The following is a 24,383-nucleotide window of genomic DNA, read 5'->3' as shown; positions in this document are numbered from 1 at the left end:
GAGTGAAGTTACCCTTGATTGATATTGAGATTATTGTTGGGAAATGATCGCTATTGTTATTGTCAGTGATGGTGTGCCATGTACTCAGGGGAAAGAGTTGTATAGAGCTATGCCGATGTGCGTTAAGGTATTGTGTGTGCTAAGATGAGTAGCCCATCAGGTTGGATGCTAGAATAAGATTTTCAATAATTTTACTCCTACAGTTACTAGTAGTTGAGCCGCGTAAAGGGCTGCAGACATCAAATCGGTCAGTGTTATTGTAATATTGGTGTGTTTATAAAGTTTATTATATTGAATAAATCTATAACGGAGAGGCTTTGTTGTAGGGTATATAAATTGAAACTAATGCGGAGCGAAAATTTATTTTAATTTCAGCCGCAATAAAAGAAATATTAGAAGTTTTATGAATAAGAAGTGCGTTTCCTTGTTTAGCAAGGAGTTATGAAAGTCGCTGAGAATCTGTTTAGGCACCCGACAAGTGTTAGCCGATGACTGCGTCGGATATTCTTATATATAGTATATTTTCAGATCTATCTTGGGAACCTGGAAGTCTGTTTTCGATGCGACGATGGTAGAACTGATGCAAGACCGTGCGTGTTTTCTTTTAGCGTGCCAGCTACTTTGATACTTGAAGCAGATTTGGCCGGTCTCCTTTAACATATATATCAATGGGCGGAATATGTGTGATCACTTCCAGTGCCCCCTGAGGTGTCGATCGGAGCGCACCTGTTATTCCTACATAAGCTAATCCTTGGACTATTATGAGAATCGTTAAGTGGAATTGTGTCTGCACCGTCTCTCACCACACGAAAGTAGTCAAAGTAAGTCAAAATGAGTCTGCTGTGCCCAGTGTTTTATATACGGTTTCAGATCCAATTTTTCGGCAAATGTCCTCTAACAGATAAAGAGTTTTCCTTTTTCAAGAAAGCTTTGAGTCCAGAATTATGCCAAGATATTTGGCTTCGTTTAATAGGATTAGTGTTACTCCACCAATAGACAGTAACTTAAAACTCGGTATCTTATATCTTCTAGTGAACAGAACTATTTTGGTCTTGACTGGGTTAACTATTAGAGCGTTTGAGGTTGCCAACTTGGTGGTGCGGAAATGTTAAAATGGCGCTGTAATGATTGCGTTGTTCTTGATGGAAATTACGATGATGAAAAAAACGTGTTTTCTTTGTTAGGCGCGGGACTTTTCAGCCCGTGTGTCAATATTGTTATTATTTTGTATATATGGCGGCCGCCGTAGCCGAATGGGTTGGAGCGTGATTACCATACGAAATTCACAGAGAGAACGTTGGTTCGAATCTCGGTGAAACACCAAAATTAAGAAAAACATTTTTCTAATAGCAGTCGCCCCTAGGCAGGCAATGGCAAACCTCCGAGTGTATTTCTGCCATAAAAAAGCTCCTCATAAAAATATCTGCCGTTCGGAGTCGGCTCGAAACTGTAGGTCCCTCCATTTGTGGAACAACATCAAGACGCACACCACAAATAGGAAGAGAAGCTCGGCCAAACACCCAAAAAGGGTGTACGCGCCAGTTATATATATATATATATATATTTGATTCTCTACTAATTACTAGAAAACAAGAAAAAAATAAATTACAACAACAAAAGTTTTAAGACAAAAACAAAATTTAGTGCATATTTTACGCGTAAAAATAAAGTGTACAGAGATATATTTTACAAAAATGATATCGATTTAGTATTTTGTTGATTTCCCTTGTGCTTTGATAACGGAAGACAGTCTTCGGGGCATCGACTCAACTAGTTTTTCTGTCACGTCAGATGAAATTTTATCCCACTCTTCCTTTATAGCGAGTTTCAGCATATCCATATTGGTGATTGTCCTTTTCCGGATTTCGTGGTCTAAATGCTCCCACAAATGTTCACTAGGGTTTAAGTCAGGTGACTGTGTAGGATGATCCAATGTCTTAGGAGTACGATTTTACTATTTTTGCTGTGTGCTGGGATCATTATCATTATCTTTATATTTCTATTTAGCATACGGCTCTTTTTTATAATATACAGTTTTTTTTAATATTTGTCGTTTACCTTGGCCCACGGCTTTTTTATAATATGCAATTTTTTTGATAAATATATATTATCAAAGTATTATTTTCTATTAATGGTCCGTTCTTACGGTTTGAATGTTTCCTGCGAAAGACAAGAAACGAACCGTAAGTATTGTGAAATTTTTACCGTGTTCTTATTTGTACGGTGACATGCACCTGGTTGGCGTTCCACGTGAATTAGTCTTTAAATGGTTTGAAATTTGGTTGAGGAAAAGGGCTGTGTTACCCTTTTGGTCGTCAACAATCAACCTACCTACTAAGGCGCAATGTGCTTCACAACATTATTTTGGAGCTATCGTAATCTCCAGTGTATTCTTATTTGTACCCGGGAAATATCCCCAAAGTCAATGAATGATTGCCGGGTTCCGATGTGAACGGCAACTTTCACCCAAATAGAGCGTATCAGGACTTTTTTTGGCGACTATAGCTGGATTGGTTCCATATGTAAAAGTCCCCGCAAGTAGGCGAAGTTACTGATCGCCATTCACTTGGGAGTGGCCAGGACAATTCTTTTTGCGAATACCCGTTCGGGAGTGAGCTAACGTGAGAAGGCGAAGCATTCCGGTATAGCTGGTTGCGCGTTGGGTTTGGGACCCGCCGCTTAAAATCCTCCCCAATGAAAACATGTACAAAGCCTCAGATGAGTACTCCCTACACTGATGACAACCCCTGCAAACGAACTAAGGAATACGATTAGAGGGCATGCGCCTGGAATGTCCGGTCCCTTAATGGGGAAGGTGCCTCTGCCCGGCCGATTGATGTCCTCGTGAGAGTAAAGGCTGACATCACTGCCATTCAAGAGATGTGATGGACGGGGCAAGGCAAGAAAACCAAAGGACCTTGCGACGTCTACTACAGCTGCCATGTAAAGGAGCGCGAATTCGGAGTCGGACTAATTGTGCGAGAGAGACTTCGTCGGCAAGTACTGTCGTTCACTCCTGTGGAGGAGCGTCTCGCAATAATCCGCATAATACCGAGATTTTTTAACATCACGTTCATTTGCGCCCATCACGTTCATTGGCACGCCTCGACGGAAGAGAAGGACGATGCGACCAAAGATTTCTTCTATGAGTGCTTGGAACGTTCCTATGAGCGCTGCCCCCGCCACGAAATAAAAATCGTGCTTGGCGACTTCAACGCCAACAGTCATTAACGGACAGAGGCTGATCGGCTTCGCCGGGGCCCGAAACATGGTAGTCTGTAGCACAAGATTCCAGCATAAAAAAATACACCAAGCAATGTGCCTGTGTCCTGAGCGAAAAACACGAAACCAGATCTATTACAACATAGATGGAAGACACGTTTCTATTGTATTAGATGTACGTACGATCCGAGGACCCAACATCGACTCGAATCATTACCTTGTGGCAACCAAACTATGCACACGCCTCTGTGCAGCAAAAACCGTACATCTACCTACGAAAAGAATGTTCGACATCGAAAAGCTGCAATCACAACAGACAGCCAGAAGATTCGCCACTCGACCCTCACTCCTGCTCTCAGAGAGTTCTGCCCAACAAAACGGCAATCACGCGCAATAGAGCAACATTACTCGTTCTCTACGTACCGCCGCCGAAGAAGAAATTGGATTCCGGCGAGCCCGAAAAAACAGTTGGTACGACGAGGAATGTCTTGCTGCCGCCGAAAGAAAAGATAGATCATGCGTATAGAGCCACGCTGCGATCGGGCGCAACGCGAGCCAAGTGGGATCGCTAGCGAGAGCTAAGAAAGGAAGAGAGACGTATTATAAAGACGGCGATCTTGTGACTGACATCCAGAGCATACTTAAATTATGGAAGGAACACTTCTCGAACCTGTTAAATAGAGATAGCTGCGCATGTCAGTGAGAATGTGAAGATCCCGATACCCCAATCGTAGACGACGGAATTGTTGTTCTGCTACCCGACCATGACGAGGTGAGAATAGTGATAACATGGCTAAAGAACAACAACAGTACGAAAAGGAGGTTTCTGTATGCCGCGATGTCTGAATTTGGTATCCCCACAAAACTAATACGACTATGCAAGATGACGTTGCTTAACACCAGCAGTCCGTCAGAATTACGAAAGACCTCTCCGAGTCGTTTGATACCAAACGAGGTCTCAGACAGGGTAACTCGCTGTCGTGTGACTTCTTTAACCTGATGTTGGAGAGGATCGTACGAGACTCAGAACTTCATCGCTCAGGCAAAATTTTTTATAACAGCGTACAATTGTTGGCATATGTCGATGATATTGGCATCATCGGCCTTAACAACCACGCTGTTAGTTCTGCCTTTTCCAAACTGGATAAAGAAGCAAAGCGAATGAGTCTGGTGGTGAACAAGGACAAAACGAAGTATCTCCTGTCATCAAACAAACAGTCGGCGCACTCGCGTATCGGCACCCACGTCACTGTGGACAGTTATGACTTCGAGGTTGTAAAAGACTTCACTCATTTAGGAACCAGCATTAACTCCGATAACAATGTCAGCCTTGAAATCCAACGTAGAATCTCTCTTGCAAGTGCTACTTTGGACTAGGTAGGCAACTGAGCAGTAAAGTCCTGTCTCGACGAACAAAACGAACACTACAAGGCTCTCATCATGCATGCCCTAACGTATGGCGCAGAAGTTTGGACGATGACAACATACGATGAAGCGACGCTTGGAGTGTTTGTGAGAAAGATTCTGCGTACGATTTTTGGAGCTTTGCACGTTGGCAATGGCGAATATCGCAACTTTAGGACGACATAGACATAGTGCATCGAATAAAGACCCAGCGGCTACGTTAGCTGGGTCACGTCGTTTGAATGGATACAATCGGTTTGGCTCTGAAAGTATTCGATGCGGTACCAGCTAGTGGTAGCAGAGGAAGAGGAAGGCCTCCTTTTCGTTGGAAAGATCAGGCGGAGAAGGACTTGGCTTCACTTGCTGTGGCCAACTGGCGCGAAAAAAAAGACTGGCGCGCTTTGTTAAACTCTGTTTAACGATAATAAGTGCCTTTTGAAGTTGTTTTTTTTATGCAGGCCTTGTTCTAATTTTTTTACACCTTCTAGAAGGCTTGCTCTTTTCTCCTGGAGGGTTCCGTAGGATTCGCAGTATTGAGCAAATATTATAAACCAGTTTATTTTTTTGTTAGGATGATCGAGCCTTGATGTTATCCTGTGTTTTTCTTTATTATTCATATTTCACGTAATTTCACCTCATTCAGTTAAATGCACTAGCCACAGCTTAAAACCTTGTAACACAATTCTTCAGGACGGATTTTCACATTTAAGGAGATCCTTTCCTTAAGTAACCCTACAATTAAGTAGGTTTTTCAATTCCCACAATTCGCCACTTAACGAATTTGCCAGCACGAACTCAAAAAATTTAAATTTTGGGGCCGCACCACTGCCCAGTTAGGTCCTTCCTAAGGGAAAATAATAGAACTCAATTAGTTTTAAAATTATATTGTATTACCCTTTAATTAAGAATGAATACAATGAAATTCTTATTTCTGTTCCTTGCCGTTTAAACAGCTTAACGAATTGGCCAGCACACAGTCCCGTGAGGTCCTGCCTAAGGGAAAAGAATAAAACTCAATTAATTATAAAATAATATTACCCTTTAATTAAAAATTAATACCCACGCTTCCCACGAGTGCCCCGTATTTCTAATGCTGCGCTGCCCATGAATTGCATAACTTGTATGACTTGGTTAATAACTAATGTTCCGACAATTTAAATTAATATGTTCAAAGCGAGTCTAGTAAGATTTTATTATTTTGATATGTTTGCTTTGGTTGGACTGGTGAGACTGATATTCGGTTACCTGGGTATGCAGGAGTGAAACTCTACAGAAGCGTCTTGCGGTGTAATGCCAAGTTCGCTTCCGTCCCGTTATAGTTGCCGCTCCTAGGTCGCAGTCTTTCAAGGATCCTTAATTTCTTTAATGTCTTTGGAATGACGTCGCATGCTGCCGTCCATTTTTTCCTGCTTTGTAGCATGGATTGCACGAATTACTCAGGTTCATAATTTCCGCCAAATATGCTGCGAACCTTCAATCTAGGGCCGTTAAATCGCTTACATTCGAAGAATATGTGGTGGAGATCTATAGCGTTTTCCCCACACTGTACACAACTGGGATGCGATTCGTGTTTAAACCGATAGAGGTATGCTGTAAAGCATCCATGCTCGGCTAAGAACTGAGGCAGATAAAAATCTACTTCCCGTGCTTTCTTTCCAGCCAATCAATTGCTCAATCTATGCTGTCAAGTTTTGGTATTTGTTTTCCGTGCTAGGCAGCGTTGCGAGTATGTCAACTGGATGTATTCCAGAGATAACTAGCGCGGCTTCTTATACCGCGAAACAAACGTAGCCAGATATCAGATAGGAGCACCGTATTGGATTTGATTCTTCACCACGCCTGTTTGAAGTTGGCCTCGTCGTTGCTTTGGCTCGCGCGTATTTAGCATTGTCCTCGCTAATGTTGCTACAGTCGCTGACGCTTTATAAGAACGGACTCCGGTTTTTGCTCGGCGAGTTGAAAGCCGTTTTGCACCAGCCATGAGTTAACGTCATGCCATGCTTAGTCCCTTAGCAGTAATTACTACTGCGGTATCCTCAGCGGATCCGATAATTTTGGCACCATTGGGTATATTGAGGCGTAGAAAGTCATTGTACATAGTATTCCAGAGCAATGGCCGAAGCACAGAACATTGGGGGACCCCGCCTGATGCCTTGTAACTCTTCCTACCTGCTGCGGTGTCGCAATCCAGTACGCGTTCTTCGAAGTAGCTTCATAAAATTGCTCCCAGGTAAGGGGATACTCCAATGTTGTCCAGTGCGTCCATGATTTTTATACAGTTTGCGATATTGAATGCGTTTTTTACATCCTAAGTTACTTCTAAGCAGTACTATTTGAAACCCTCGAACCATCGGGTACCACTTTTCGTCCGTTGTGCAATTTTTGTGGCAATATTTACAGCGTCAACGGTGTATCTTCTTTTTCTGAATCCAAAGTGGTTTTCAGAACCTCCCTTGTCGGAATCAATCTCGTTCTTGAGGTGATTATAGATGATTTGTTCCAGTACTTTACCAGCAGAGTCGAGCAGGCAGGATGGTCTAAAGCTAGACGGCTCCGTGGGTGGCTTGCCGGGTTTGGGCAGTAGAACCAGCCGTTGCCGCTTCTATTGTGATGGGAACGTTTCATCCGCTAAGCACATATTAAATATGTGTAGGATCGTTGATGTTGCTTCGGCAAAGTTTAGTTTAAGTACATGATTAGGCACGCCGTCTGGGCCAGGGGACTTATGATCTTTGAGCCTCTTTGCGGCTTGGAAAACCACGTTTTTGTTCGCGGAAATAGATATGCGGTTGATCTCGAAATCAAATATACCAAATTCTGTTGTTTAGAAGAGAGTGTGCTCACCACTTCATTCAAGAAAATCGGGCAGTTGGTATTTGTTCTTTATCGAACTTCAGCTTCTTGGTCACCACCTTGTATGCTGTTCCTCAAGGATTGTTCTCAGATTCATCGCAAAACTCTGTAATTGCTGTTTTGAGGCGATGTCGCGCAGCTTTGTAGGTGTTTCTAGCTTCTAAGAAGTCAGGTCTACCTCTTATTCGTGTTGGTTTGTTGTCGTCTTGTGAGACATGGACGAATCGCAGGCTCTTCGAATATCATGCATAAGTTTGTTTGTTTCACATGTCGTTTACGCATCCCGTGTATTCGCTTGTTGGCAACATCTCACTAAATATACCAGAAGCAGAGGTGCTGGCTTTCCACCCTCGGTGCTTTAAACTTAATTGTTATTTTTGAAGTTTACATTCGTTTAAGTCTATGTCACATATTAATGCCGACTGATCACTTTGAGTATAACACTCACTAACCTTCCACTTAGACTCTCTGCAGGGGTTAGCGTTGACGAACGTGAAGTCTATAATTGAGCCGAAGTCATTTCTAAAGAAAGTATGTTCCCCGCCGCTGTTCAGTAGAACAATATCTAGGCATGCAAATGCTTCAAGGAGTGCTTTGCCCTTTGGCGTAGTCGCCTGTGAGCCTCGTTCCATAGCCCATGCATTTAAACCACCTGCAATAATGTACCGCTGTCTTGAGATTGCATCCATGACGAGTTTCCCTACAATCTCCTCAAACTCGTCTATAGGGGTGCTTGGAGGTATGCAGCAACTATATATAAATATATCTGATGTCTTACCGCAAATAAAACTCTTTTCTTTTACCACGCTCTCTAGGTGTAAGAGATTTTGTCGCAGGTCCATATTGCAGCCTTTTCGGAAACGTCTTCCTTTCAGTTGGCTGACCTTTCCCTGTACGGTTCGCTCTGAATGGATATATCAATCTTTAGTTCCGTTATTGTTTGCGGCAAGAGGCCCTGTGCGGCTTCGCAATGATTGGGATTGAGTTCTAGTAATCTCATAGCTATCGTACCTTTTGAGGGCTTCTTGAAATACCGTGCATTTACTACCGCGGGTAACATGATCAATGCGTTTGATTCGTCTTCTTACGCATAAAAGACTCATGTTTTCGCTACATGCCCTTCTCCTCCGCATTACATTTTCTGGAGGCATTTAAAGCAGCGTCTAGGTTGGATTTTCTATCGAATACGGCATATTACCTGCGTATATCCGTATCGATCGAATTTGAGAGGGGCCTAGGTTGAAGTGTAGTGCTAAGCGAATCTTTTCAAGAGTCGTTACTTCGTCAATATCGTGGATCTCAAGACGTAACTCTTCTGTTAGCGGTTTAACCTCTGAATACGCACATCTGATTGCTTAGTCAGCGGGAAAAGTTCACAATCCGAAGTTTTGCGGATTTTTTGAACCAGCCTGTTCATGCCTTTCAGAGAGTCTTCATTTTTACCGTCTTTGTGATGTTTGCGTAAAAACATTCGTCCGTGCTTTTGACAATGACAGCGTCGGGGCGAGCAGGCTTTGTGCGCTGCCGTTAGTTGGGTAGTTAGCTCGGTCCTTTTGTATGCCGCACCGGTCTTGGTTGACGCACTAAACATAAATAGCTACAAGAGAAAACTGATCCTTACTACGTGATTTGAAGAAAGCATGGGGAAACAATCTGCACGGAGAGAGAAGAAAACGTTGATCACGTCTTGTTCCAAAGCCCATTCTATGCTCCCGAAACTTTTAATATCGTTAACTGAGATAATTTTATAATTTCATGCTGAAATCAGCTAGTAACTTGAAAGGAGTCTGCGCGCATGTAAAACATATTTATAATGATTTAAGGCGTACCGAGCTTAGTAGATGTCAACATTAACTAGCAGCCTATTAGCTAACCGGTGCCGTGAGGTGATACCTTTGTGTCAGTTCCGCGGGAAGGGTGGTTGATTCGGGATAGCTTGTGAGTACGTAGGTGTAACTGTGAGGCCGTGCATATTGCTGTGCCCGTATTGCAGTACTCAAGGAATTTTCGTCTTCACGGGAATCATCCCGAAAAAAGCCCATTATGATGCCACGTAGGGAAGTTGTCCTTATCTCTCCTAAAACCAGTGTGAACTTTTTAAAAATTTTAGAAGATGTCAGATTTCCACAGTACAAAAATCTTCTTACTCAATAAAAAATTATGTATCTAAAATCGTGAATATACGTCTAGATAGGAATTCCTCCTCTTGGAGAGGCTCGCTTCCCGGAACTACTTTATGCATTACTTCGGGAAATGGACCAATACTATTCACCCACGTCTGGGTCCACCATATTTGTAGGCAGCTTCATGCTATAGGCTTGTCTTTTAATGTCTCTGTACCATCATACCAGTGGTATGTAGGGCATGCTCCCAGGTTCCTCTCACTTGGGTGTATAAACATTATACGCTATAGATAGTTTCTGTTACTGCTGCAGCTTTCCAGCGATGACCCGAACCGCGTCGTCTGATATGACCCTGTATCCGCACGCGAATCTAAATTGCATTTCGTCGGTGCACTTGAGCTACGGGTCTAACATTCGATGGCTTAGCTCCTGCCCATATTGCAGCAGCATATAGGATGACTGAATCCACCACCCTTGCCAGGAGGCGCCATCTGGTGCCTTGCGGTCCCTATGTTTGCCTATGTTTGGAAGAATTCTTGTGAAAATACCGTTGACTGCGGCTGCTTTGGAACCCACAGTTGCTAAATGTTGCTTAAATCTGAACTGTGCATACATCAGTACATCTAGATATTTATTGCCTATTGCAACAATATTTCGTGGCAACCTATTCACAGTTTCATGAACTCTTTTTTTCTTCGCGCAGTTACGAGGTCCGCTTCTGTTTTTTGTATTGCCAACTTCAACCCCGCTGCAGAGAGCCATTGCTGAACTCTAACTCCTGCATCATTACACTTCTTCTGCAGGTGGTCTAGCTTCTTGTCCGTGACCACAAGAACGATGTCATCGGCATAGCCTAGCAGTGTTGCTTTATTCAGCAATTTTAAGCTTAGCATTCCGCAGTGGGGGTCTAAGGACTGATCTCTGAGGGTCGCCACCAGTGACTTTGTATGTCTTTGGACCGTCATCCGTATCATACTAAAGCTTCTATTACTACAGTAGCTTCGTCTTGTAAGTAGTAGATATCCAGGGACTTGGAAATTTCTTAAGGACATCAATAGTTTGGACCATCTCTCCAAATTGAAATCATATTTGACGTCTAGCGTGATAACTGCACAGAACTTCATGCGTGTGTATGTTCCGCTATTGGTGTCGTGAGCTATATTTTTCACCGTTCTAATAGCGTCCACGGTTGATCTAGCTCGTCTAAAGCCAAATTGTTTGCCAGATAGGTAGGTTGGGCATTTCAGAAAGCTTTGAATGATATGCTCAAACACTTTACCCACCGTGGAGCATACACAAAGGGTGTATGCCGAGGATTGGTCTGGCTGCTTGCCTGCTTTGAGTAACAGCACTAGCTGTTTCAATTTCCATCTGCGCGGGAAGGTCCCTTTATTAAGACATGTTTCATACATATTCTGCCTTAAAGGCGATGTTAAGAACGCCTTGTGGGGCTGATATTTTGTTGTCTTTTATGCGCCTCAACGTGCTTAAGACTTTTTCTGTTGTATCTGGCGGAAAGTAGTCGATGTCAGTCACCATTTAGTGTCGATCACTAGTTTCCTCCTGTTGGGGAAAAAGCTCCATTACCATTATCACGTTTTATTACTGTATACTAGCTATCTTCGTTGTCCACCAATAGACGGGTTTTCTTATGTTGTTAAATCTGGATCTTGGCATAGCAGTATAACACGCATCTTTCAAGTGTTCGGAAATCTGTTCCGCCATATCTTCCGTGCTGTCAACATGTGTTCAAAATCTTTTAAGCTCCATTTTGGTTGTGTATAGCAGCTCACATAATATAAACCAGCTTCGGCCATGTGAATCCCGTATTTGCAACAGACATCCTATTCTGGAGTGTTTTACTGCCCACCACCGAGATTGCTGCCAGCTTGTCAGAATCGGTTATCCAATTGTGCGAGTTGATGTCTACGAAAATTTTCAAAAGGAGAGCCATACCCACTTTGTTTTCTGCAACCGTTTGCCTTACCACAGGCAATGTTAAGGTGCAAAGTCTTCATGTTCTTTTCTTGCGTACGGCTTCTTGATAACGTGGACATTTCGTCTGATGCCCATTCTTGCCGCATCGGCAAGTGCTAGTACCTTCTTAGCATCTTCAGCCTGGTGTAAAATATAGACTGACTGTGTGCCTCCAAATGAAGTGCGGACACTTATAAGCTAAAAAAAAAACACTTTTTTCATGAATTTATTGTAGCGAAACGGTTCAAGTCAGTTTATTAAAAGTTGTTGCATATTATAAAGTAACATTTCAAGAATATTTGATAAAATTTTCATGTAAAAATATTGCAAAATGAGCGAATGAGAGCACATTTACGTAGACGTCTTTTCAAAAATACATTTTGCAGTAGTCAGCATATCTCAGCGTAGAATCATCTGAAATCAAAAAAATCGAATAATTTAGTTAAAGTATGAGTTAAACTTCCTTCCAACGTTTATTTTGACGATTTCATTTTCAGGCATTTGGTAGTCGTTTGAAATAAAAAGTGATCTTTGACGAAAAAATGCCGCCATTTTGTAGGTGTAAAACCACCTTAATATAAAAAAAAATGGCGAAAAAAAACGTTGGGAGGAGGTTTTTTATATGTAAAATATGTGTGGAAAATTTCAAAAGGATCGGTTGAGTAGTTTTCAAATGCCAATGACTACGCACTTTAAAAAAAAAGGTTCGAGAAAACCTCGTTTAAAGTTTGTAACGGACTACGCGCGCAACTGCTGCGTCTCGGCAGATGTTTGAGGCGGCTCGGCTTTATGCTCTATAACTTAAAAAGTTTTGCTCGGATTGACTTAAAATTTTAACACGGTATTTTTGAAATGTTTTACTACAATAAAAAAAAAAGAAAGTGTGTGGTAGTTCACGGAACCCGCACGATTGAAGTGAAACTTCTTTTATCAACAAATCAATAATTTAACTATTATTTCAATATAATGCATGCAGAAGTCATGGAAAGCATGGAATGGAATTTTATTAAACAGAATTATTTATTTATTTTAATATAAAAGAAATGAATTTATTGTACTCAATTACATTTGGTTCTCGGCATTGTCATTATCATTATTGGATTCGTTTTCCAAAAATGAAACAAGGGCTTTATGGTAACTGAAATACGTAAAAAATGATCTACATTCTAATCTATCAAGGTATCGATGAAATACTGCATCAATGGTAGTTCCGCATCTTGTTGTTGGTACTACAAATTATCACTTATCGTACAACCGGAGGATTCACTGTCACGGTGTTCAACAGTAGCTCTTAATTTTTTACGCTCCAAATACTCACGTTGCCGTTCAGCACCTGTTTTCGGTTTCCGTTTTTGTTGATTTGATGCCATATTTAACAGAAATCAATCAACAAAACAAAATATGTTTGTAAGATTTGCTCAAAACTACACACACACTCTATGACGCGTCTCGCGTTACTAATATAATATTGTGTTTGGGATAACTGTCAACTGTTTCCACCGAAATGCGTTCGCAAAGTGTATGGTCTTTGGTATGGTAAACAGATTTATGATACATTATTTTGCGGCGACAGCACAGCGCGATAGCCCAGCGGCTAGCAATGTGGGCTTCCGATCCGAAATCCTTGGTTCGAATCACAAGAAAATTTTTTTTTTTTATACATTTATTTCATTTTGTTTTATGATATGTTTATGAGCAGATTTTTTTCATGGCAGAAATACACTCGGAGGTTTGCCATTGCCTGCCGAGGGGCGACCGCTATTAGAAAAATGTTTTCATTAATTTTGCTTTCACCGAGATTCGAACCAACGACCTCTCTGTGAATTCCGAATGGTGATCACGCACCAACCCACTCGGCTACGGCGGCCGTCAATCAAATGTCATATTTACAAATTACATTCGATAAGAATGCAATAATAAACGACCGCATTACATTCACGACGACACGCCACGCCAGTCTTTTAACAGATGGCGCTGGCATAGCGTGAGTTTTACGTAGTTTAGCGTAGTTTTACTCCTCACAGCGTTTCATCCACGCCACGCTTTTAACAGATGGCGCTGGCGTAGCGTCACATGTAGATGAAACGCTATGGTTTTACTCCTCACAGCGTTTCATCCTTCGAGACAAAAGAAGTTTCACTTCAAAAAAATCGATTTTTATCCCTTACCTTAATTTTCTTTTTAAGGCGCCGAATCAAATCAGCTAAGGGATAAATTTTTCGCTACGAATGGTTATTTGGTGGCGATATCAAGTTTTTTTGGTGGCTGTCCATCACTCGTGGGGAATTCAGCTGCCGCTGGCTTGTTGGGGTAGCAGAGATCCGCTTAAGAATGGAGCTTGGAGTGGGGTTCTGCTATTAAGAAAACTCTTCCTAAAGACTTAAGCTCCCCCGTCGTCAACAGCGTTATTGTTGCTTTCTTCGTTGGCTTTGTTTTTTTGTGCTCTCAATATTGTCCATGTTTTATGCGCCGAAAATCACAGCCACTATCTCTTCACATATGTGTAGTTTCCGTAGGTTCTATGGTTATCTATGGAACAGGGAGCCCATACTACTCGTAGAGTTAACACTGGCTCTTATATGTACCAGCGTTCAGAGCCAGACTTTAAACGGGTGCTAATGGGGAGTAATCTGAATCTCATCTACACAGTCACTTAAGAGGATGCGCTTTGAGCACTTTGTGGGACCTGAGGTTTTAATAAGGCGAAGATGCAATAAACCCTTCTGTAAGTCATTTCAATCTGCCTACTCAGATTACAGAGGTTTACTGCCCATGCCCGATCGCAATCTGCTTCCGATCCAGTATGCCATAAACAGACCTTATGGATCATATTATGGACCTATGGACCTGTCATATTATCATCAGCCGCTCGTAACATGGAGAACAGTCGCTGACCAGGTAGCCGCCCACTATGAGTCAGACGCTACTGAACTATTTTATATTCACCATGCCGTTACATGGTAAAGGGGCACTTATTTGTAAATGCGGTATCGACTCGCAAAAACACACTGAAACCTCATCGGAACAGCAAGCTTTATACAGCGTCCTCTGTCGCTTCCGCTTATTTGCCAAGATTTATTCGCAAAGTTTTTTCTAATAGCGGTCGCCCCTCGGCAGGCAATGGCAAACCTCCGAGAGTATTTCTGCCATGAAAAAGCTCGTCATAAAAAAAACACATTTTATCACGGCTCGGCTATCAGTGGAAATGTAGATATCATCTTCACGAATGGCATCGCACTGTATCAGTATCACGCCTTTAATTATTGACATCAGTTCAGTCTGAAAGACACTACAATATTCGGGAAGCCGAAAACTGAAGGAGGGGGTCCCCAGATGTTCGGTATATATACCTCCGCTCACTCTGCCCTCGAGCTTTGAGCCATCTGTGTATACATGGATGGACTCGCCCTGCCTTACATCGTCCCGTTCCCACTCTTCCCTTGAAGATAGAAGGGTCGTGAACGTTGCAATCCCAAGTGCAGGCGGGAGTGCACAGTCTACCAGTCCAGGAAGCCCCGAAATCCCAGCCAGGATTTTACCTTGTCTGTAATCTGTGTTTGACCACTGACTTAAAGTGTTCAGTCGTATTGCCACATTGCGCGTGATATATCTTGCCTTCAGGCTACCGGAGGGAAGTTTAATGCCGCATATAATGACTTTGATGGTGCGGTTGACAACGCACCGATTTTAAGAATAGACGCGAGTCTTTGAACCTTGGCAATTTTTTTGATGTTCACACTCTTCTCAAGGACATTCCACCATCCTACAATACGATAATAGAGAATTGGAGTCACCACTTACCATGTATCATTCTGGGTTCTAACGCCCCATTTTATCTCAATTAGCCTTCCGCAGGAATACGACACCGTCATAGTTTTGCGTTCCCTATCTGCCACTGTGATACCCCAATTAAGCTTAGATATTTAGCCCTCTCTGTTACTCTAAGTCGTTTTTTCACTACGGATATGTGTTAATTAGCAGGTGTTTTATGTTCCGGGCTGAACAGTATCAGATTCGTTTTTTCTGGATTTACCAATATGCGCGACCTGGGTTTACCTTTGTCGTTGGCATATACCATTTTATGTTCTTGTTGCTCAGCCCGACTTTTTATGATCCTTGTTTCTTGGCTGAGCGCAATATTCAGTACTCTTCCCATGAGAAGGAGAATGAGTATGGCTGACGTCGCCCTACTATGGTCTCTCCATCTCAGCATGACGGCACTGCAAAACCTTGTTGCTAGAGCTGGCCATCGACAGGAGGGACTACGCTATGGGCATCTTTTTAGACATAGAGGGGGCGTCTGATAATGCCACTTTTGACAGTATGTGTAGCTCTGCTAGTAGGCACGGTGTAGACCAGGTGTTAGTAAATTGGATTCGTTCGATGCTGGCCCAAAGAATCGTCTTGGTACGAGCAGAGGAAGATCTGCTGGTGTGCGGTGTGCTGTTTCCATTGCTCTGGTGCATGATGATCGGTCCGCTGCTCACCACCTTAAACGGGAGTCTACGCACAAGCATATGCGGACGATGTTGCCTATTTAGTAACAGGCCCTTCGCTTATGAACATCTGCAGGAAAGTGCAGAAAACTCTGGATATGATTGACACTTGGCGCTGTGCGAATGGGCTATCGGCAAATCCCACCAAGACTGGTATTGTCTTTTTCATCAGAAGGAGGAAGCTTGATGGACTTGGTGTGCCTAAGCTAAAAGGAGTCACACTTCAGCTATCCAAAGAAATTAAATATCTTGCAGTAATCCTCGACAGTAAGCTCCTCTGGAAATCACACATCAACGGGGTTTTTGGAAAAAACGTGGTCTTTCTAGCAAGGTCCTATGGATCTACACGGCTATGATAAGACCTATTATCACCTATGCCATCCAAAGTCGTACTTGAGAAGAGATATAGTGTGGTGTTGCCAGAGGGTCAACTGTGGTCAAACTCAGAAAATGAACCCGGCAAACACTGTTTTCGCATTTTCACGCATGGCTCCAAAATGACCACGGCTCCGGCTCTGGGGTCTACGAGGAATCCAGTGGGACAAAACTGCAGTTTGTTCTTGGAATGCATGCATCTGTGTTTAAAGCGGAGGTGTATGCTGTTTAAGAAGCGATGAACTTTGTTGTGTAAAATAGACGGAGAGGCAATCTATATGTGTCTGCAGCGACAGCCAAGCTGCGCTCATGGCCTTAGACAACCCCCCAACCACTTCAAAGGTACTCGAGTCCTGTAAATCCAGGCTGAACTATGTCGGTAGACATAATAGCCTGATGCTAACATGGGTCCCAGGACATGTGGTTATCGCGGGAAGCGAGATTTCTCACTCTTTGCCAGACTGGGCTCTGAGGCCAGCTTTTTTGGCATCCTGAAAGTAGCTGAATGGATAATCGAGAGAAGAAGCAGCGGGAAACAGATTGGAGTTTTCAGTGACAGTCAGGCTGCACTGAGGGCCCTGGTGAACGCGAAGCAAACCTCCAAGATTGCTTAGGAATATAAAAAGGTGCTTAATTCTGTCGCAAGACAGAACAGGCTTGTACTTATATGGGGTCCATGACACTCCGGTGTTCAAGGAAACGTAATTGCCGATGAATTGGCCAACCGTGGATCAGCGGTTCCCCCACAATTGCCAGAATCAATAATCCGAATCAGTTCTGCAGGAATCATGAATTGAGTTAGCGATTATGTGTGCAATTTACATAAAGATCGAGGGTCCGGTCTAGATCGCTGCATAACTGCAAAGTGTTTCGTGACAAGTCCGAACAGAAAACTGTCAAACTTTCAACTAAAACTTGGAAGGAAAGACGTTCGATTGATGGTCGGTATTATTGCAGGATACAACCCATGGGGTCAAAATATGACCACCATTGGAATAATTGAGGACCCAATGTGCCTATCTTGTTTGGAGGAGGCAAATAGATTTGCTAGATCAAGGCTACGAGTTTTGGATTCCGATGTCGTGAAAATAAGTAATATTCGTTCTCTAAACCTGGAGGATATTTACAGATTTGCCAAAGAATCTGGAAAATTTTCACAGGACTAACTGCCTTTATCTCTGTCTCTATTCTTTTCTATCTCTTTCTCTGATATTTTTTTCCTTCCCTCCTTGACTACTTACTACTAGGCTTTTTAGCCTGAGGGTTTTAGGAGCCACCAAATCTCTTGGTGCTCCTTGGCTCGATCTTTCAAATTTCAAAATTCAGAGCAACATCAATCCCATTCCCATTGATGTGCACATAGGCGAAAAGGCATTACGCAAGGATCACTGATGCTGCGGCAGCGTCACCTCGGCTGGAAGGCTCCGGGATATATAGTGATGGACAAAATCTACAGACACCAATATTTTCTTTGGTTTCAATTATCAAATGGTTTATTGAAAAATATGTTGATTAAATTTTATTTGAAACCTTTTCCTGATCACAATAAACATTAAAAAATCCATTTTTTAATATAAATAATACCTTATAACATTTTGTGACTATTGCTGTGTGCTACAAGCAGAAACTTAACGCTACTTGGAGCAGAGCAAAGCAACGTTTTGCGCTATCTGCAATACTTACTAAAGATCTGCTCAATTTGAGAGCAGTAGCGAAAATAAAAATTAAAACCTAGAAATTGAGTATGAAATTACGGAACGTGTAACAATTTCAATCACTGCATGTAATAGGTTTCATAGGTACACTTACAGTTAACAGATAGATCAAAGCTGTTAAATGACCGAAATCAAATTTTTGATAGAATATATTAAAATGTCCTCGATGCTCCGAAAATTATGCTTCATTCATTACTTTCATATGTTACTTTAAGCTAATGGTTAGGTGAGGTTATGGTGGTAGTCGATCTGCACGACCAACTCACTTAGACCTTACAGGTCCGTTGTAATACCACTGTGCTACACGGGAACCTCATTTATCTTCCTTCGTGGAACCATTTTGTGGCTCTTATGAAACGCAGTATAGACGCCAACCCCACGCCAGACAGTTCTGTAAGAGAATTAAAATAGTATTTACCTAGACAACCTGCTCTGATTTTAGCTAGGCCTGGACAATTGCAAAGGAAGTGCTCGACCGTTTCTTCCTCTTCTCCATCTCTGCAAGTTCTGCAATATTCATGGAAGAAAACTCCTAGTCTCGAGGAATGCCTGCCAAATAGCCAGTGACCGGTTAAACAAGCCACGACCTTCGAGATATTGTCTCTTGAGAGGCTAAGCAATTCCCTTGTCCTTTTCTTATTTATTTGCAGCCATAGTAGCCTGACTGTTACGCATGTATCTTCTTCTTCCCATGACCTATTGGCCTCTTGGGTAATGTTGTTTTTTATTATTAATTTACTCGTAGCCAAAGGTATTCCAATGGTACTTTTATCACGGAACAGTTGAAGTGCTGTACCTTTTCTGGCTAGCTCATCAGCTCTACAGTCTCAATATCTTTATGTCCCGGAATCCAAATAAGGCTAACATTGAATACGACTTTAATATCATTTAGGGCTGCTCGGCATTCCTGTGCAATCTTTGATCTTAGTAAAGCCGCATTCATTGATTTGATGACCGCCTGGCTATCCGAGAATATATTTATAGTCGTTTTTGTTACGGCGTGCGTATTTAGATACCACTTCTTTTATAGCTAGTACCTCGGCCTGATAGACGCTGCAGTAGTCTGGTAGTCGAACGGATAGTTCCAATCCTAATTCCTTCGAGAAAACTCCATAGCCAGCCTTATCGTCTAGCTTGGAACCATCTGTATAAAAGTTTAATTCCCCCCTTCTCCATGGCCTTGGTGTCGGCCACTCCCTTCTCGCCTTGAAGAGCCTTTCAAAGTTGTGTCTAGGGATAGAGTAGTCTATTTCTTGTTTGTGACTATTCCGAGAGTGCAAAATAGAAGTGTGGCCAAACCACCGGTCTTTCCATAACGCCACACTTCTGAGTCTGAGCGTCGAGGCGGCGGCCACGTGTTTCTCTACCAGTTTAGGGCAGGTAAATTGATTAGCACTTCCAGAGCTTTGTTTGGGGTAGTCCTTAAAGCGCCAGAGATGCATAAAAAAGCTGTTCTTTGGACCTTACTCATGATTTTAGCATAAGTCGCCTTTTGAGCAGATGGCCACCATACAAGTATTCCATACATTAAGATTGGCCTAACTACAGAAGTATAAATCCAGTGCGTAATACGAGGTGTTAGTCCCCATTTGATACCGACCGCTTTTTTACAAGTATATAATGCAACGTTGGCCTTCTTCACTCTTTCCTCAATATTAGATTTCCACGTGAGTTGACATTCTCTTTCAAAGGAATCTCCACACCCTTAAAAATTAGCGCGGAGATTATAGGAGCCTATGTTTCTTTGTGAAGAGAATTATTTCAGGTTTTGAGGGGTTTATATCGAGTCCCCTGCTCTCAGTCCAGCTTCTAAGTGTGGCCATGTTAGAGCGCAGAATATCCATAAGGGTGTTAGGATATTTGCCTTTAACGGCAATTGCAAGGGTCAGCAGTAGGGAGTTTACTGCCAAATTAATAATGATTAAATCAAAAATATAAAGGCATGAAACGTAAATACAACATTGGCCTTTCTAGGGAACTCAAAATTTCGGTTTTTAAACCCTTAACACCATAAATAAAGGATACTCGAATGGTCATTGAACGCGCGTGCGTTGTGAAATTGTGATATGAACAATGTAAACGTAAGCTCACAAAAAAAAGCCATGAACATTCTACATAAGTGCTACTTACAATCGAGATACTGATGGCAACGCAAACACTAACTGTTAAAGCTGAAGCACACTGCAATAAATTTCAATAGCCGGCTTCGAGAACCCGGGTACGACCCGTTTAATGATAGAAAAAGCTGTTTCTAATAGCAGTCGCTCCTCGGCTGGCAACGGCAAACGTCCGAGTGCATTTCTACCATCTGATGTTCGGAGGTGCCATAAAACTGTAGCTCACTCCTTTTGTGGAAAGATGTCAAGACGCACACCAAATATAGAAGACGGAGCTCGGTCAAGCACGCAAAAAAGGGTGTAGGCGCCAACTATATATATGCCAAAACAAAAACATGATGTCGCTTGATGACGACAGCAGATGGCGGGACGGAACTCACCAGAAGATATGAGCTTCTAGATCTAGAAATTACATTAGTTATTAGGCACATGAACATAAGCAGAGGTGCATGCGCATAGGGTATTCAGTCTTAAAGTGAACGTGTACAGGTAAAGTAAAGAAGTTAAGTGTTGGAAATAAAGTAAAGCAAGTCGTGTTGCCAATAATTTGTGACTTTTATTTGACAATCTAATTAGCGAACTCAGAGGAATTATTTACTTGGATTATAACGTAACAAAATTCGTAACAATATAGCGTATACATATATAAATATATATGAAATTCGCATATTTGACAAGATGCCTCTTTATAGGGAAGTATATAAAAACTGTATTTTTACCTTGAAATCGAGTACTTTTGGTAACTCTTTTCATGAGTTGTAATAAATTTTTCAAGGGCACAATGAAATGGCATCGTTAGTGGCCACCTTCCAAGGCTACCAATCACGGATTGTCATTTCTTTTTATGTTAGTACATAAATGCAAGTAATGGCTGAAAGCCACACTTTAATAGGTCAACAAAGGTTGGGTTTAATTTTAAAGTGCCTTCCCTCAACTAGAAACGGCGAGATCAACAAACAAGAAACAGCGGGATCAACTAACAAGAAACGAATAAACAAGTACTCGTTAAAGTTATGAAGCAACCCTAAAGCCCTATCTACATATATTCGGAACAAAAATCAAAGAATAACTTTGAGAAAACCTTACTTTTCACCTTTACATTATTATTCGTTTACGCTTCTGTACCATGGCACAACTCCCCCTAAAATTTTATATATTAACTTTTTGGCTAATTGTAAGTTTTTGTATGTTTCATATATTTTCCATAGATAATGCACGCTTTGGATACCGATGTTAATTGCAAAAAAATGCATTTATCGCATAAATTGGAAAATGTGGCATTTACTTTAGGTGGTGAAGAAACCTCTGCTTGCTGACATCTATATGAAGATCCTTCAGCTGAATCAAAAACACGATTGATTGAAAATAATTTCTTAAATATTTCGTATTACACAATAAGGGACAATATATGTTTAGAAAATTTGAGTGGAGGTACCAATTTGTTTACAAGTGGTGAGTACGATATTATAATTATAATTATAATACACATACAATTTTGTATATGCCAGTGAAATACTTAATTGATCTTGATGCAACCTGTTGGGAAAATTAATTAAAAATCTAAATATATTTTAGCATTTGTAAGGTAAATAACTGCCACACGTCTTCATAAATTACAAATTTGGATGTACAATGTATCTACCACCAAAAACCATCTTTACCACCAAATATAAAACTACAAATATGCAGCTCATTTATAAAAATCTGGCTACTGGTGATTTAGTCATGACTTGTCGTATGCAGAGTTCCATGACTTCAGTCGTTCATTCCAGAAACTCTTCAGAGATGTTTGCAATTTTAGTTGGAAACAGAACCACGTTCTTGACAGACTAACCTATATAAAAACATATAAATATGCAATTTTTTCAACAAATGTATGATATAAAGATTTATTGGAAATTGTAAGGATTTGTAAAATAATAACTTAAAATACATTTATTTACACGAAGCCACTATGAGAGAATCCCAGGACAGTACTATGTATTTAAAATGTAAAAATAAGAACTTTCATTATGTAGGATTATTTATTTACTACGCTTTTTTCTATATTAGGCATCGGAAATTGCATTAATTCAAGTAGCGGAATTAAATTGGGGCTTAGTAATATTACAATGCACTTTGGCTAAAAGAATGCCAAAAATAATAAATTTTGTGTATCATAGACATATATCGTCACAGTTTCGACCGAATCCATCACACTATAGAAATGGCTGACCATCCACGTCCTTCTCGAGGCAACCATCCCTGAAGTTCAGCAGGTTCAGTTCGCCGTTGAGTTATCATGGTAGATTTTCCAAAAGGGCGCGCTGTGTCATAATCGTAAGACTAACTTCCTTTCTTATACTTACATATAGTATTCTAAGTAGAACTTCATTAGTCTTAGCCTACGCGACTCTCTACATTCAATCGCGTTCGGATTTCGTAAAACGCTGAACGACGTACGCGACTCTCTACATTCAATCGCGTTTAAACTGATTCGTTTATTATGTTTACTGATTTAAAGAAATCTTTGATTCGGTACTGAAAATATTCTATCGATTTTAATATTTCTAGCAGTTTAAATTTAATGCTAAAAATTAAATAACAGCAGCCATGTCATTTGCAAGTGAAAAAATATGCCGATACATATAAATCGAAATTCGCAGAAGAATCCCTACTTTGATATCTATGCATACAAAACTCTATTATATGTAGTTTGCTGCTCAACATGTTTTGTGTTTTTAGCATTTATTTGTGTTTTTACGGCTCATAATTGCTAACTCCCCACATTATCGTTATAAAAGAAAGTATAAATAATGTATTTTAATATAGTGTAAGTGACACTTTCAATGAGAAAATGTAAACATGTTTAATTTTTGATAATTAAATGTGCACAAATATTATATAGGTATATTTATAGAAATTATTTTGAAAAAATATAAAAACAGCAATGAAAATTATATCCGATGAATAACCAAATATGATCAATTAAAGAGGAATAAATTTTTAATCAAATAATATTGACACATTTTTAAGTACATATGGCAAAATCCTGATTGGTAAACCTACTTGATCAAAAAGTTCCCGCAATAACTGCAAATTCAATTGGCTTTTTTGTTAGGTTGCCGTTTATGAGTTCAACCGCCTTTTCTCGTGTACGTTCCCTGAATTCGACCCAACATTCATCAAACGCATTATTACTGGGGACGAGACGGTGGCTTCTGAGTGGGACACGCAATCCAGACATGAGGCGAGTGATAAGAAAGTTCCGAATGAGCTCCAAGGCCAAAAAAGAACTACGTCGCTTTTAGTCAAAAAAGAAAATGATATCTACGACTTTATGGATTGCAACGTTATTGTACATCACGAATTTTCGCCAGAAGGTTAGACAGTTAATAAGAACTTTTATTTTGGCGTTATGAGACGTATACGTGGGCGTTGGGAGACTCATACGTGGATTTTGCAATATGATAACACACTATCGCACAGTGCCATCATTATCCGTGAAATTTTCACCAAGAACGAAACGAATAGGCTTCAGTAGCCGACGAATTACATCAGGTCGTTTAGCGCGATTTTTTTCTGTTTGATCGAATCAAAAACCATTAAGGGGGACGCGTGTCAACCGCCGAATGGAAGTAATGTAAAAATCAAAGACAGATCTGATGTGTATATCGAAAATAGAGTTCCCGAAATTTTTCGAGAGCGGAATCAAATTCTCGAATATGTGCGTTGCAGTTGATGGACAGTACTTTGATGGCGATAATACCACTTTAGAAAAATAACTTTGTATTTTGAATTTTTTACTTTACTTATTTCCGGAACTTTTTAATTACGGTGGAGTATATTTATTGAGGACGTAGGGTAAGAGTTATTAACTACTTTAAGGTAGAAGTGCCTCTGTATCAAAATAGCAAACCACGGTCGTCTTGGGTTTATGTTGAGGGTGAGGTAACACATTTAAAACAGAGAATGAATCACGAATCATGTTGACAATTGTTTTGCTTCATGAAAAGGATATATCATTAATTGTTCACCTGTCATACCCTAAACCCATTTCAATGTGTTTTATTATTAAATAGTTGCAATACTGTTAATTGTTTTACTGCATTTTTATCGAAA

General features: G+C 41.0%; 1 protein-coding gene across 6 annotated transcripts in view; it reads left to right on the top strand.

Moving 5' to 3' along the window:
* Positions 1–24,383, top strand: part of LOC129249764 (plexin-B) — a 112,222-nt gene that overhangs the window by 52,895 nt on the left and 34,944 nt on the right. For 2 of the 6 annotated variants that reach the window (XM_054889385.1, XM_054889390.1), the window contains exons 10-11: positions 21,491–21,734; positions 21,858–22,434. In XM_054889385.1, coding sequence (XP_054745360.1) covers positions 21,491–21,598 — 108 coding nt within the window. In that variant the 3' untranslated portion in view covers positions 21,599–21,734; positions 21,858–22,434. Of the gene's footprint in view, positions 1–21,490; positions 21,735–21,790; positions 22,435–24,383 lie in introns of those variants that run through there. The other 4 variants (XM_054889386.1, XM_054889387.1, XM_054889388.1 and 1 more) reach the window with 4 other exon arrangements.

Source organism: Anastrepha obliqua, chromosome 6 (genome assembly GCF_027943255.1).
Source record: "Anastrepha obliqua isolate idAnaObli1 chromosome 6, idAnaObli1_1.0, whole genome shotgun sequence".
Lineage (NCBI taxonomy): Eukaryota > Metazoa > Arthropoda > Insecta > Diptera > Tephritidae > Anastrepha > Anastrepha obliqua.
This window is presented reverse-complemented; position numbering and strand designations above follow the sequence as displayed.